The 16,587-nt window shown below is 35.8% G+C and overlaps 1 protein-coding gene across 4 annotated transcripts in view; it reads right to left on the reverse strand.

The window, feature by feature from the left end:
• ATR (ATR serine/threonine kinase) overlaps positions 1 to 16,587 on the reverse strand; it is a 98,435-nt gene that overhangs the window by 52,338 nt on the left and 29,510 nt on the right. For all 4 annotated transcript variants that reach the window (XM_044251530.1, XM_044251529.1, XM_044251528.1 and 1 more), the window contains 4 exons: positions 14,936 to 15,066; positions 12,864 to 13,007; positions 10,075 to 10,168; positions 8,561 to 8,686 (listed from right to left, as the gene is read on the reverse strand). In XM_044251530.1, coding sequence (XP_044107465.1) covers positions 8,561 to 8,686; positions 10,075 to 10,168; positions 12,864 to 13,007; positions 14,936 to 15,066 — 495 coding nt within the window. The remainder of the gene's footprint in view (positions 1 to 8,560; positions 8,687 to 10,074; positions 10,169 to 12,863; positions 13,008 to 14,935; positions 15,067 to 16,587) is intronic.

A 16,587-nucleotide genomic window follows, 5' to 3' on the forward strand; every position in this document is an offset into this window, starting at 1 on the left:
AAAAAAGAAAGAAGCCATTTCTTGGCATTCCTTAGGGATAGCATTAAATTTATAAAATTAGTAGAGAAAACTGAAACATTTGTAATACCTAAGGTAACCTACCAGATAAATATGGGATGCTTTCCATTTGTTTATATCTACTACATTTTTGTATCCTTCAGGAATGTTTCAAGGTTTTTCTTTATTGGTTTATACATTTCTCATTATGCTTGTTCCTTTATTATCTTTTTCTGTACTATTATAAGTTGGATTTTCCAACAGATCTTCTACCTGGTTATTGCTTATTATATGAAAATTATTTTTTATATGTTGACTTTATATCTTTCTATCTTACTAAATTAGTTGTCTGAGTTAGTTTTGTTGATAATTCCCTAGTTTTCCAAGTATATTCGCATCTCTGCCAATAGAAATTCCTTTACAGGGGCATGGAGTGGCTCAGCTGGGTAAGCATCTGCCTTTGGCTCAGGTTCAGGGTCCTGGGATCAAGCCCCACATCAGGCTCCCTACTCAGCGGGGAGTCTGCTTTTCCCTCGTCCCCTCCCCTGCTCATTCTCTCCCTCTTTTAAAAATAAATTAATAAATAATCTTTAAAAGAACTCTTTTACAAATTTGTTTGCTCTAATTATTGGAAATATAATTTTTATCATATCCTAAATGTCCATATACATATACATTTTCCCCAATTCTTTATGACTCTGATTATTTTTTTTTAAGATTTTATTTATTTATTTGACAGGCAGAGATTACAAGTAGGCAGGGAAGCAGGCTCCCCACTGAGCAGAGAGCCCGACGTGGGGCTCGATCCCAGGACCCTGGGATCATGACCTGAGCCGAAGGCAGAGGCTTTAACCCACTGAGCCACCCAGGCGCCCCCTGACTTCTTATTCTTATCTAAAGTCATTGGGTGATACTTTCAGCTCAATATTAAGTTACAATGGAGATAATGAGTAAGCTTGCTTTAGTGGGAATACATCTTATTTTCCCATTAAGTATGTGTACGTATGTGTGCACGAATACAAATATATACATACACATATATGTATTAAGATAGTATCCACCAATTCTTGTTTTCTTGGGTGTTTTTATCTGAAGTGGATGTTACAGTTTATCAAAGGCTTTTTCAGCATCTATGGAAATAACGGTATGACTTTTCTCCTTAGACATATGAATATAGTGAATTATATTAATGAACTACAAAATAAGAACCATCCTTGCAATCCTGGAATAAATTACAGTTGGTCATGGGGTATTATTTTCTTATGTGAAACTGAATTGTTTGATAATATTTCACTTTGAACTTTTTATATCAGTATTTTTAAGTGGATAATGAAATTTAATTTTACTGTATTGTGCTATCTTCATAGAGTTTAGTGAACACTGTTACATAATATTCCTCAGAAAAAAACTGGATGTTTTCCTTCATTTACTATGCTCCAAAATAATTTAAAACAGCATTTGGACTAACTGGTTTTTTGAAGATTTGGTAAAAATCCCCCTGTGCAACCACTGGGCCTGGTGCTTTCCTCTAGAGGTAATTATTTTATAATATTCTCTAATTCTTCTATAGAAACTAGTCTTTCTACTGTAGTCAATATTGATAAACTGTATTTTCCAGGGAAAATATCCAAGTTTGCAAATATATTTGCACAGAAAGGTACAAAGTGGTTTGCCATTTAAAAAAAATGTTTCCTGGGGCGCCTGGGTGGCTCAGTGGGTTGTGCCTCTGCCTTCAACTCAAGTCATGATCTCAGGGTTCTGGGATAGAGCCCAGAGGGCCTACTTCCCCCGCACCCCCGCCCGCCACCTCTCTGCCTACTTGTGATCTGACAAATAAATAAATAAAATCTTAAAAAATAAAAAATAAAAAGTATTTTCTGGGGCGCCTGGGTGGCTCAGTGGGTTAAGCCACTGCCTTCGGCTCAGGTCATGATCTCGGGGTCCTGGGATCGAGTCCCGCATCCGGCTCTCTGCTCAGCAGGGAGCCTGCTTCCCTGTTTCTCTCTCTGCCTGCCTCTCCATCTACTTGTGATTTCTGTCTGTCAAATAAATAAATAAAATCTTTAAAAAAAAAAAGTATTTCCTTTGTTTCAATGGTTATTTCTGTCTTGCCATTTCCTATTTACAAATTTGTGCTCTCTGCTTTTTGTTCTTCATTAGGTTAGATATTTATCTATTTTGCTAATGTTTTCCAAAGAACTAAAATTTTTATTAGTTTTTTTGTTCTCTGTATCATTAATTTATATTTTAATTTTTTTAAGATTTTATTTATTTACTCATGATTGACAGAGAGAGAGAGAGGCAGAGGTAGAACCAGGCTCCCCACTGAGCAGGGAGCCTGATATAAGACTTGATCCCAGGACACTGGGATCATGACTTGAGTGAAGGCAGACGCTTAACCATCTGAGCCACCCAGGAGCCCTCCACTTTTATTTTTTATTACTTTCTTCCTGTGCTGACTTTTCTTAAATAGGTTTGTTGAAATTTAATTCACATACTATAAATTCCCTCTATTAAAGTATACAAATCAGTATTTAGTGTATCTACAAGGTGTAATACAAGCACAACCATTACTTCTAATTCCAGAACATTTTTTGGAGATTGATTTATTGATTTTAGAGAGAGAGAAAGGAGAGAGAGAGCATGCATGTGGGATGGGGGAGGAAGAGAGGAGGTGAGCAGGAGAGAGAATCCTGAAGCTGACTCCCCACTGAACTGAGAGGCTTAATCCCAGGACTTTGAGACCATGACCTGAGCTGAAATCAAGAGTTAGACACTCAACCCACTGAGCCACCCAGGCACCTCATTCCAGAATATTTTTATCACCCAAAAAGGTAACCGTACCTAACAGTGGTCAATCCCTATTTCTCCCATCCTCCCAGCCACAGGAAACCACTAATCTACCTTCTGTCTCCATGGAGTTGCTCATTCAGTAGAATCTGTACCTATATCTGTATCTATCTATATATATGTATATATGTAATATCTTCTTTGTGAATTTTGCATGTTCTTCATGAATTATGGCTTTTACCATTACAAAGTGACCTTTTTATGTCATATTAAGTGCTTTTTGGTTTCAAATCTTTATTATCTAGTAGCAGAATGAGAATTGCTGTTTTCTTATTATTTCAACTTATTGGTTATAAATTTGCTCATCTCTTTATTTTTAGCATTTCTAAATTATCCTTTTTAGATGTATGTCCTGTATATAGCAAAGAATTTGTTCTTGCATTTTAAGTCAAATTACTATTTTTTTTTTCTTTTAAGGTCTTTCATATTTATTAATATGACTGATATCCTTAGCCTCAATCCTGTCATTTTTATTTTTACAACACTGTATGTATTATAATCACTGTATTTTTTTCTCTTTTGCTTTAAAAATTAATTTATTTTAGTATGGGAGAAATTGATACTTTTGTTCTAAAGGTATCCTCTATACTAACACCTTTTTTAATGTTTCCAGTCCTTTTTTCTAATTTACCTTCTATAACTGCTACCAGTTTGAAATGGTCTATTTTGACTCCCAGTTTTTGCTGATGCAACAATTACTGAGCTTATTTTATTTATGTCTCATTGTTTCTCTTCTCCCATTAAAAAATTACATTATTTCTACTTTATTAGAATATATAACATTCATATATAATTCTTCGATCTTTGTTCCCACTATTGCTCTAGTCTTAGATCTATAATTATATATGAACAGTAACCATCAGGTCCTTTTGCCAAAGTCTCCCCAGTCTTCTCTTGATTACCCGAAGCTGTTCTCTAATCTGTCTCATAGGAAGATTTGCTTATACAAACAGTATACCTTCAACTCTTACATGTTTACAATTGTGTTTCTCCCTACCTGTGTTAGTCTAAGGATAGCTTGACTCATTCTTTACTCATACTTTATGCCCATATTTTATGCTTGACATTTTAAAAAATGCTGCTACCCTCTCAGCCTACTGTGTTGAGAAGTCTGATACTAACCTACTTTTCTTACTCTTCTAAGGATTTTTAAATATGTACTTTTGCATGTAGGTCCTGAAATTTTCTTATTATTAAAGTCTAAGGTATTTATCAGACTTGACTAGTCTGGGGTCAATTTTCTCAGGTACACAGTTGGGTCCTTTCAACATGCAGATTTAGACCTTTTCCTTTCAGAAATATTTTTTTACAGTTTTAAATATTAATGCCACTCTCAGAAAAAAATATTAATTCCATTCTATTGTTTTATTTTTCTTCTTCAGAAACTCTAGTGTATGTGAAATCTGCCAACCTTCCATTTCAACCACTTCTTTGATCCTATTCACTCCTTTTTTAAACTTTAATTATCTTGGTAATTTTTCTGCCTTTCCTCAGGGCTCCTTACTAAATTTTTAGCCAAATATATCCTCTCTTGTGGTCCTTATAATTTAATCTTCATTTCTTAAGGTTCTTTTCTGAATTCAATCACCTCTTATGTCCCATCTTTCTGGTTTTTGTCCATTTCTCTTGCTTTTTAAATTTTTCATTTAATTTTCTTTTCATATTTGTAAATGACTGCTTGAAATATTTAATTCAGGCTGTAGTGTTAAGTCTGGTTTTCTTCTGCTTTATGGTTAGTGTTGGGGGAGGACTTGACATCAACCAAAAGATTTGATTTTCAATTTTTGTCTTAAAAAACCTTGTACGTATAGAATATACATATTTTTATTTATACTTTAGACCCTCTATATTAGCTGTATGCAGTAACAGTAAGGGTTTTTTAAAAAATTATTTTTATTAACATACAATGTATTATTTGCCCCATGGGTACAGCTATGTGAATCATCAGGCTTAAACATTTCACAGCACCCACCATAGCACATACCCTCCCCAATGTCCATCACCCAGCCACCCGTCCCTCTCACCCCCGCCAGCAGCACTCAGTTTGTGAGATTAAGAGTCTCTTATGGTTTGTCTCCCTCCCAATCCCATTTAACAGTAAGGGTTTTACAGTGGCTTGTAAGATTCCTATTTCATGAGTACTTTCTTCTGAAAGTGAAAGCGTAGTGAAAAAGTTTTTTCATGAGTAGCTTCTTGGGAAGGAGAGTAGAGGGAGAATCTGGCACATCTTTGTCTTGTAGATTTCTTTTTATTTCTACAGGAACCTTAAAACTCTCTTACTTTCGGGACGCCTGGGTGGCTCAGTTGGCTGGACAACTGCCTTCAGCTCAGGTCATGATCCCGGAGTCTCGGGATCGAGTCCCGCATCGTGCTCCCAGCTCCATGGAGAGTCTGCTTCTCTCTCTGACCTTCTCCTCACTCATGCTCTCTCTCACTGTCTCTCTCTCTCAAATAAATAAATAAAATCTTTAAAAAAAAAAAAAAACCTCTCTTACTTTCTTCTTTCTGTTTACAATTAAGTACCCAAAGAATGTCCCTATCCTCCTATTCTTTCAGTTCTCCCCAGACATAATGATTTTCAGAGACGACAACCTTAGGATCTACACACTTTAAAGTACCTCCCTTGTAGGCAGAGCTCTGATATACCACATCTTGACCTACTTTTTGAGTTGGACAATCTTTGTTGGTGATTTTTTCTTTGCCTCATTATCCTTGGCTCCTCCACTCCACTCTCCTCTTTTTCATATAGTCTTTTCAGAATCTAAATGCTCTTAAAATAAATTTGTGATATGAGCTCCAGATAGCTCTGCTGCTTACAGGTAATCTGAAGTTCATAGTATTCTCAGCCTCACAGTTATGCTGAAGGTATGTTATGTGTGGATTTATCTGCTCTCCTTGTTGCTCTTTACATTTTGGAGGGTATGCAGAGATTGAGATTTAGGCATCCAACATTATCCTAGTATAACTTGGAGTATAACTTGCTATAATAATAGCAGCTTTATTTTCAATGGGCTCATTCTCAGATTTGTAATCATTAGCAAATATGTCTTTTTATCAGAATACTGCATTGGCAGCAAAGTTTACTTTGTCCTCAATACAAACACCCTGTCCTACTGGGATTTTACTACAGAGATTCACTTCAACCTGAGTAGTATCAATTTTCAGAAAGAGATTATATGGTTGCTCAGTTTGATCTATAAGACTGATTTTTCTGACACAGAAATAAAAATTTCCTGCTATATCCACTGACCTTAGGTGTCATTTATATCCTTCAAAACTGTATATTCCTCCTTAAAAGTAAGGAGTATAAACTTATTTCTTTAATGTCAATGACCCTCTGGGGGCTACCCATTAGAAGAGGGCTTCTGCAGGGTCAGTCCATGAAAAGAGTCATGTATCTAAGGCTACAGTAGCCCTTATCTTATTAAATGTCTCATCACCTTTAGAGTTTACTTTGTTACTACATTATAACCAGTTATTTCTTTAGCCAATTACACCAAAACTTCAGATCTAATTTTTTTTTTTTAAGATTTTATTTATTTTGGTCAGAGAGCAAGCACAAGCAGGCAGAGTGGCAGGCAGAGGCAGAGAGAGAAGCAGGCTCCTCAACGAGCAAGAAGCCGAACGCGGGACTCGATCCCAGGACCCAAGGATCATGACCCAAGCCGAAGGCAGCAGCCCAACCAACTGAGCCACCCTGATCTAATTATTTCAAACACCTTCTTTCAATGTACTCCTGAAGTATCTTTTCCTTTCCCTCTGGTTAAGATCTCAACTTTTAAAAGAGTATCTTTTGCATTTGTTCTTTCATAGATCTCACAGCATTCACTACAAAGACTTTGACTTCTAACCTTGTTTTCTTAAATCAGTTTCTTGCTCTCATATCGTTATAGGTTCAGTCATATTCTTGAGCTGCAATATCCAATATCATAGCCACTATCTACGTGAAGCTATTTAAATTTGAACAAAATGAAATAAAATTAAATACCTAGTTCTTTAATCACACATCTTAAGTGCTCATGAGAGCCACATGTGGCTAGCAGTTACGACTGGACAGTGCAGATACAGAACATTTCCTTATTCAAAGAAAATTGTTCTGGACAGTGCTATTCTAGAACTTAAATGAATTGCTTTCAACACTGATGTTACTTTCTCGTCATACTTCGCAAAAACCAAAACATTTCCTTCTCTCTTTTTGTGTAGGTATTTTAGGCCATTACCTGTGCGGATATGGCTGGGAACACATGTGTCTCTGGATGTCTTTTCTTATTTTCCCTGCCTCCTTCTAAGTCATTATCTTTAGTTTTCTTCTTACTAACTTAAAGTAAATTTATCCATCTATAAATTGATTCTAAACTAAATTAAATCTTACTTTAAAATATCCTAAAATATCTGTGGCCATTACATCTTATTCTGACTCTATCTGACCTTCAAGACTCCTACAAGTACATTTTCTACTCTGCCTAGCTAATCTGTTAGCACTGGTGCTCTACGTTGAAGGAAGGCTTGTCAGGGTTATTACCAGATGTGTGATTTTTCTTTTGTGACACAGGTAGCAAAAGTTGGGCAGCTGTGGCTTTTCCCTAAGAATATAAGCAATCTTTTTAAGTTCTCAGATTAAATTGGGCCATAATCATATCATCTGCTTAGAAATAACCTAACCTAGGACACCTCGAGGCCAAGAGGAGGGATCCTATGCTATTCATAAATCCCTATATTAAGATAGAAAGCTAGAAGCCCTCTAAGTTACCTAAAATCCAGGTAGAGATTTGGGCAAGGAATAAGCACATAGTTTCAGTGAAGTAGTACAGGGCATGAAATGAGGCTGTAAGATTGATAATGTAGACTTAGACTTAGGAGAGCATAAAACTTACACTTAAGGAGATTCAAGGCTCCCCACTTGTGGTAGGACCATCTCCACATTGGCTGCTACCCACACTGGTTCTACAAGTTCACTGATTCATCATGTGATATGCATGATAACCATCATGTATATCTTTTGTCCTAAATAAGTGCTTCCTTCTATTGTGAAAACAAACATAACCTGGTTTTGCAAAGCCCCTAACTCATGAGGGGTCTTTAGGCTTTCACATCCTATCATATAAGTTCTTGGCATGCAAAAACAAGTATCTCAGGTAATTTTTTTCTGTTTTACAGCTTTATAGTGATCAAGTTATTTTAAATACCAGTTCTCACTGTCATCAAAGTTAGAGCTAATCTACAGGATGTTGCCAAAGAAAAGAAAAAGTTCACTGCCATCATGAAAAGTAAACTTAACAATTTAGTTTCATTAAAACCAAAAGTTAATTCAGTCAAAATGTAAAATGGAAAAATTACTGAGATATTATATGATAGGTATCTATAGGAAATTATACAAGAAGACACATGGACTGCTGCCATTGTACACATACAAACTTATTTAGGAATATGCAATAACCAAAAACAAAATGGTCAAATAATGACCCTTCAAAATAATAACAAAAAACTCTGCACATCCCTGGTATTCAGCCTCAAAGAGTATTTCATGGATTAGTGATTCTAGTCAGGTCTGATAATCTCGGTAAAACAAAAATTACTTCTTTCACTAAATCTACTGAATCTCAAGAAAATATGCCAACCTGTCACTTTTCTTTAAACTAAACTTTAAGTGTTTAAATTTCTTTAACATCTTACTTTCCTGTACTTTTAATTATATTAGAGGAACTTAGTGTACCTGATTTTTATACAAAGTTTCCTTCAGACTTGTAAGAGCATGAATACGAACATCTACATTTTCATGCTGAACTGCTTTCATGGACAGTTGAAGAGTTGTCTGAAGATCTGTACTCTCTGAGGTCTCCTATATACAGAACAAAGAGATACACACCATGTTGGTTAATGATTTCAGAAACCATTTCAGAAAGTCTGGATTCCCTACAGAGTTACCATTAAAGCAGTAAACTATACCTCAATTAAAAGCAGCGTTAAAAAATAATTTCTGGGCATCTGGGTGGCTCAGTGGCTTAAGTGTCTGCCTTTGGCTTAGGTCATGACCCCAGGGTCCTGGGATCGAGTCCCATATCTGTTTCCCTGCTCAACCAGAAGTCGGCTTCCTCCTCTGCCCCTCCTCCCTACTCATGCTAAGCTTGTGCTCTCTCTCGCAAAAATACGTACATAAAATCTTCAAAAAATAATTTCCATTTCTTCCTTCATATAACATACATTATTTTTAGTAATTCTTGCAGAAGGGATTTTATTTTAAATTTTTTTTTAAGATTTTGTTTATTTTTTTGACAGAGAGACACATAGCAAGAGAGGGAACACAAGTAGGAGGAGTGGGAGGGAGAGAAGCAGACTCCCCGTTGAGCAGGAAGCCCAGTGCAGGGCTCCATCCCAGGACCCTAGGATCATTATCTGAGTCGAAGGGACACTTAACTACTGAGTCACCCAAGTGCCCCTCATTCTAAAATCTTCGGACCTGAAGAAAAATTTTATTCTGATCAAATAAAGAATCTACTTATCTGAAAAAAATCCTTCTTAGTAAGAAATAACAAGTTTCCCTTAACTTACAAAGAACTATATAATAGCCTTGAACCAAATCTAGATTATACAACTGAATAATTCATTCCTTATTTGATTACTTATGACTATAATGAGTTATCCAATAAAAGAGAAAATAAAGACCTCAGGACCAATCTTGGGGTCTGTAGTAAATATTTCTGCTATTCTGACCCAAGATCACGTATTCCACTTTCTGTCCTAGAATTCTATGGAATCACTATTAACACCTTCATAATTTTGGAGAATTCACTGAACCTCAATATGATGGAACTACAGGTTATTCCCCTTCTAAAGCTCAGGAGTCAGTAAGATTTTACAATTTCATACCATTGTTTGTAGCACAACATAACTAGAATTCTCCAGCAGCTTTTCTGGGCATGAAGCTATGGTAGCTTTTTCTTTGGGGAACTACAAGTAGGGACATATTGACCTAGGAAGTAAAGTCACAAGTATTGTATTTTTTGCTCTCTGTTCTACATAATGTAATAAAATGTTTATCTAAGAGCTAAACTTCCTTCTAAAAAAATCATAGTTTGTGATAGGGCTATCTAATTGCCAAAATTAGCCACTGGAACAGGACTATATTATCCTTAGATCTAATTCTAAAGAATCTGTGTTCAAAGTATTGGAATTTGGGAACAGTTTTGTATCAGTGATCTCCTAAGACATAAACAAAAAATTAAATACCTTTCTGTATTCCTGTAGAACTGCTTTTATCTTTTTTAATTCTGGATGATCAGGTAAAAAATATATTTCATGAAGAAAATCTTGTACAGCATCCCTGATAGTTAAGTGGAAGAAAAAGAATTATTTGCAAGGAATATGAGTACTAAAAAAAATAAAGCAGAGGCTGAAACAAAGGCCAATTTAGTACACACTTAAAAGTGCTAGTGGGGACACCTGGTGGGCTAAGTTGGCAAGGCATGTGACTCTTTAGGTGGTGAGTTTGAGCCCCACACTGCCTGTAGAGATTTTAAAGCTAATATTTAAATAAATGAATGAATGAATGAATGAATGAATGAATGCATGCTAGAGATGCCTGGGTGGCTCAGTTGGCTAAGTGTCCGACTCCTGATTTCAGGTCATGATCTCAGGGTCACGAGAGGGAGCCTAATGGGGCTCTGTGTTCAGTGTGAAGTCGGCTTGGGATTCTCTCTCCTCCATCATTCTGCCCCTCCCCCCACGCGCTCTCTCTCCCAAATAAATTCTTTAAAAAAGTGCTAGTGGATTAATGATCTTTCCTAACAATGGCAAATAATCACATCTAAGAAAATCACCCTGTTGTAGTATTTACATTGGTGGCCCTGAATAAAACTGTATTTCTTTGTATAGGTATGCATATATAGTCACTTCCTCTTCATTTTGGGCGAGGTGTGTGACTTGCTTTAACACACAGAATGTGGGAGAGGAAAATGCTGTGCCAATTCAGGCCTAAGTGTCAAAAACGTCCAGCAGCTTCTGATTTGTGCTCTTCAGAGTCCTAAATCACCGCATAAGACGTCTGGCCACCAAACATGGACAGGCTACATGAAAACAGTGAGGCTCTAAGACTACATGGAAAGAGACAGAAACCCAGCCAAGTCTACCTGCTGGCTGACTGCAGCCATACTAGTGACCAAAGAATCTACCAGCTGAACCCAGTCCAGACTGCAAAATTATAAATAAATAAAAATGCTATAATTTTAAGACACTAGATATTGGAGAGTTTCACAGTGTAGTGATACATAGCCAAACCCAACCTTAAAACACAAATCTCCTTAAAAACTTTAGAGAAATAGATATAAATAATTCTTATGGAGGCTACTCTAATAATACCTAAATCCCCAAAAAGTATTTCTAAATTCTAGTCTTCATTCATCTATGCAACAAGTATGAGTAAAGCAACTCTCATGTGCCACCACGTGCTAGACATCGGTGATGTAATAATAAAGGAAGTTGAAAGAATTTATTCAGGGAGTTTAAGATCTTCTAACTTGCACTAAATGAAAGAGAATTTTTTAATATGAAAAGGTAGAAAATTAATTGCTGTAAATAAAAAGCACAGATAACACTATTTACATAATGCCAAGAAAGTATCTGAAAAAGTCATCTAGATCAGTGGTTATGTTGTTCTATTATACTCAAATTATCCAAAATAAAAGTATTTTAACTGAAAAAACAAAAACAAAAACAAAAAAACAACCTTATGTTAACCTTTTTTTCTGTACTTTCTCCCTCCTTAGACAGTTATTGAAAATGATTAATGGGAATAGCAGTAATACGTGTATAAACAGGTAAATAAGTAGTACTTAAACCCTAAATTCTCAGAAGCAAAGGTATATATATAACAGTAAGTGTAAACACAGAAACAATTTAAAAATGTATAGAAACACATTCCAGGCTAAAAGCAACCAGGGTAAAATACAAAAATGGAAGGGAGTAACGTATGTTCTTCCAATAGCAATCCAAGTAAGCTAGAGCACAGTCTGTTTTGGAAAATCTTGAGGAAAGATTTAAAGAAGTAAAAAGTGACCAAATTTTGTAAAGACTTAAGAGTCAAGATAAGCAATTTGAAATTCATTAGTTAGTAATTAGGAGAATCACAGAATGTCTCCATATGTTATAATAATACTGATAGAAGAGATGCTTGTATTTTTTTTTAAAAGATTTTATTTATTTATTTGACAGACAGAGATCATAAGTAGGCAGAAAGACAGGCAGAGAGAGAGAAGGAAGCAGACTCTCTGCAGAGCAAAGAGCCCCACGAGGGGCTCAATCCCAGGATCCTGGGATCATGACCTGAGCTGAAGGCAGAGGCTTCAACCCACTGAGCCACCCAGGCGCCCCAAGAGATGCTTTTAAATATGAACAATAAGAAATGTGATAAAAGCCTAAAAGGAAGGGAGGCTCGCTAAAAGGCTAATGCAATGAAGTAATGAGAGTTTCAATTAAGGTAAGCTATAGAAAGTAGGTGAACATACCTCCTAACCTTTCTCATGTTATTCAACTACCTGCCTTTTAAGTGTGAAAGGAAAGGTAAAGGGGGGCCTGGGTGGCTCAACTGGTTGGACGTCTGCTTTGGTTCTGGTCAAGATCCTGAGTCCCGGGATAGAGCCCTGCTTCGGGCTCCCTGCTCAGTGGGGAGTCTGCTTCTTCCTCTGCCCCTCACCCTGCTCGTGTTCTATCAAATAAATAGGAAAAAAAAAAAAAAAGGAAAGGTAAATTTAGCCTTACTTTTTTTCAAAATTGATGAAAAATAATTCTGAGTTGCTGATCTAAATGTTTTAAATATAATTATTATGGGTCAATGTCACAACTGAAATAACATTAGTTTAATCTATATTGGCTAATCTATATTGGCTTAAGCATGATGCACTCTAAATTAAAAAGAATGTGAACAATTCCACGTTACCAGCAGTAATTCCAATACTATGAGACAAAAGTATACAGTAATAAAATGTTGGTACTTTACGATTAATTTCAGTTACAATAAATACCTGTTTTCAATTATGAGGTAGTGAAATATGGCTGCAGTTTCTTCAGGCTGGATGTGTATGAGAGGTAACAAAGCTACTATCACGTGACTGAGAAGGGAACCAAGATAAGCATGATCCAGGCAACGAACAAAGCAATCCCAAGCTCTATATGAAAAAAACAAGTAAGTTAAAAGTCACATTGTTCTGTAAAGCCCCTCAATGAGTTATTAGCTGGGCAAACAACAATATATACAAATAATGAGATTATAAGGCAGCTGTAAAAACAGAATAAAGGTCAGTATTCTATCTGTAAATAGAGTGATTGCTCAGGTATTAAGTCAAAAAAAGCACGGTAAAAAACAGGTTATAATATGCTACCTTTTGAGGCAAAATTAATACAAATAAGCGTGTACGTATGTGTGTGCATTTGTTTATATATATATATATATATATATTTAAAAGATTTTATTTATTTGAGAGAGAGACAGAGAGAGTGAGAGAGAGCACTATTGGATAGAAGGGCAAAGGGAAAAGCAAACTCCCCACTGAGAAGGAGCCAAACATGGCACTCAATCCCAGGACCCTGAGATCATGACCTGAGCTGAAGGAAGATGCTTAACCAACTGAGCCACCCAGGCATCCTGCATGTTTATACTTTTAAAACAGAATTATATGAAAATTAAGAAAAATAGATATAGTTAGAAAGAAAACTAGATTCACAAATTTGAATTTCAAACAATGTTTATGTTTTACATGAATTTAAAAATTAAAGAGGGAAAAAGCAACCTCTAAAAATTTTAAACAAACTAGGGGCACCTAGATGGCTCAGTCAGTTAAGCGTCTGAATTCAGTTCAGGCTCTGGGATCAAGCCCGGCTCTACACTCAGTGGGAAGTTGGCATGCCACCTTCCTGCCCTCCCCACTCCCCTGCTTGTTCTCTCTCTCTCTCAAATAATAAATGAATCTCTTAAAAATTTTTTAAACGAACTGAAACAACTGAACATAACTGAGTATCAAGTTGGTAGCACATGTACATAGAAAAGAATTACTTCACATGACTTTAAAATGTATTATTCTGACACTCCATCTCTAGTAAGTACAGTCTAAGGACAAAAAAGACCTCTGAAAAAAACAAAAATACAGAAGTAAATAAATAAATAAAACAAAAAAAGGACCTTCAAGGAGCTTAAAATGCATTTACTAATCTGTTAGAAGTAATACCAAAATTATATTAACTAAAATTAGAAATCCTACAAACCAAAATCTCAGTGGCCTGAAAGAAGTGTGGGGAAAGGTTTTAAGGAGTGAATTCGTTTTTAAGAGATTATATTTAACGGGCCAAACCACCAAATTTGTGACTTGTGCATGTCATTTGAATTCTGATCCAAACAAACCAACATCTTTGGGAAAAAGAACTTTTGAGACAATTGGGGAAATCCAAATAAGGACTGAGGTTTAGACAGTATTAAGAAATTCCTATTAATTCTAGGGCGCCTGGGTGGGTCAGTGGGTTGGGCCGCTGCCTTCGGCTTGGGTCATGATCTCAGGATCCTGGGATCGAGTCCCGCATCGGGCTCTCTGCTTGGCAGGGGGCCTGCTTCCCTTCCCCTCTCTCTGCCTGCCTCTCTGCCTACTGTGATCTCTCTCTGTCAAATAAGTAAATAAAATCTTTAAAAAAAAAAAAGAAATTCCTATTAATTCTAAGTATATCATGATATTTGTATTTTTAAAAATGCCTTATCCACTAGGTAAATCTGAGGTATTTATAAGTGCAATGATACTGGGGTTTTCTCTAAAACATTCCAACTAACAATAAAATAAGTGAAGGTGGTCAGATTAAGTAAGATTAGCAATGCTGATTAACTGTTGAGGTTGGAAAATAGGTATGTAGGGGTTCATTATACTATTTTATTTTCCAGTATCTTAAAAGATTTCATACTAGTATGTCTTTAAAGAAGTAAACATATTCCCTTTCAATACAAATATCCTTTCCATCTTAATTATTTACAGTCTGAATCCCTCAAAGAGATAGGAATTCAAGTTAGTGCTACTGGGAAATGCAAAAGTTCTAATGAACTTAGGCAGTCATTTACCTGCAACACAATTCAGGAAAGTCATCCTTGAATCTCAGGCCAGTTCTTAGCGTGGTCATCATCTTCACCCTCACAGAACTGACATGTTTTGGTCCCATCAACTTCATCAAAGACATCAAACTGTTCAAAGCCTATAAAGTAAGTAGGGCTTTAAAATAAAGCCTATAAACAAGTCGGCAGGAGCAGATGAGCCCTAAGGACAAGATCCCACTCACATCTCAGAGTAGTACTATTCTCTAGCAATACAATGTTTCTAAATGTTGGCCAGTTCATTTTGTCCAAATTCTTACGTAAGAATTACAAATTTGAAAAATGTAAGCTGAGTTCTGGTGTGATTTTTTTCTTGTGAGGGTAATTTGTTATTTTTGTCCTGGCAGTCCTCTAGAAGAGTAATTTTCAAATTTATTAAGAATATAATACTTATTTAATTTTCTTCATATTCATCCCAAACTACTATGTAGCTGCATGTATTTTTTTGTTCTAATGGTACTAATTTCAAGATGCTCTGAGTTTAGTAAAACAAACAAATTTAGGAAAACTGATGACATACCCGGAAAATTACATACACATTTTATTGTGGAACACAGAATCGGACTTCTATCACAGCTCCAGGTTCTAAGGAAAGGGTAAAGAAACTCTCTAGTCAACCTTAACTATGTGCCAAAACATACAAGCTTTTTATGGTTTAAAATACAACTAGTTTTCTTAGATTGGAGGTCATTCTCTCATTCTAAGAAAGATTCTATGAAGATGAAACAGAAGTTGTCTGGAGGATTAAATTTACCAGCTGACACCAACAGAGTAAGTATTGGCTGTAGAAGTAGTTCAATATTGTGTCATGTCTATCTTGGCTCCTTAAGGTTATTAAGAGAAGAAGAGTACAGACTGAATAAAAGCTTTTACTCGTAGATTTTTTTCTGTAATTTTACTGACTGTAGAGATGGAAAGCAATAAAAAGGGAAATTTAATCAATTTCTAAAATTCTATCCTCATCTATGGACAAAAACGTCCAGTGGTGACCAACTGTTATAGCAGTCATAATAAAAATTCACTGTGCCAAACACAAACTGACAAATACTGAAGTTACTTGACTATATATGACCTAACATTTTGGTTTTCAAAAACACCACAGGCCATGATTCACAGCATACCAATTTGCACCAATGAATTCAATTATGCAACTTTTGCTGAGCCATCAGAGATGCTAGTCTCCTTTTTACCCACTGAGCTAGATGGTGTGATGACATGAGCCTGAAGCTATTGGGGTCATTACCTGGCACTTATGATTGAGCCAATCCAGGGGTGATTGAGCTAAGAGATGAATTCTGAGAACACTGTGTCCAAAGTCAAGTTATGCCCAAAGCTATATTATTCTTATATTTTTAGTCACAAAGCCAATAAATTCTTCTAAGCCAGTTTGGGTTAAAACTGGCTTTATAAACAAAGAAAAAAAAATGTAAGGGATATAATTCCTCTTTTTATACTCCCCAAAAGCTTATAAAGGGATAGAGGGATCCAGAATATCATATGTTTATTTATCTTTTTTTAAAATAAATATTTTATTTTGAAAAAATGCACAATTAATGACAAAAATAAAATTACCAAGCTACTCTAGGGAAGAGGCTTATTTGCATCCTCAACTACATGCAAAC

Source organism: Neovison vison, chromosome 6 (assembly GCF_020171115.1).
Source record: "Neovison vison isolate M4711 chromosome 6, ASM_NN_V1, whole genome shotgun sequence".
In the NCBI taxonomy this organism is placed as follows: Eukaryota; Metazoa; Chordata; class Mammalia; order Carnivora; family Mustelidae; genus Neogale; species Neogale vison.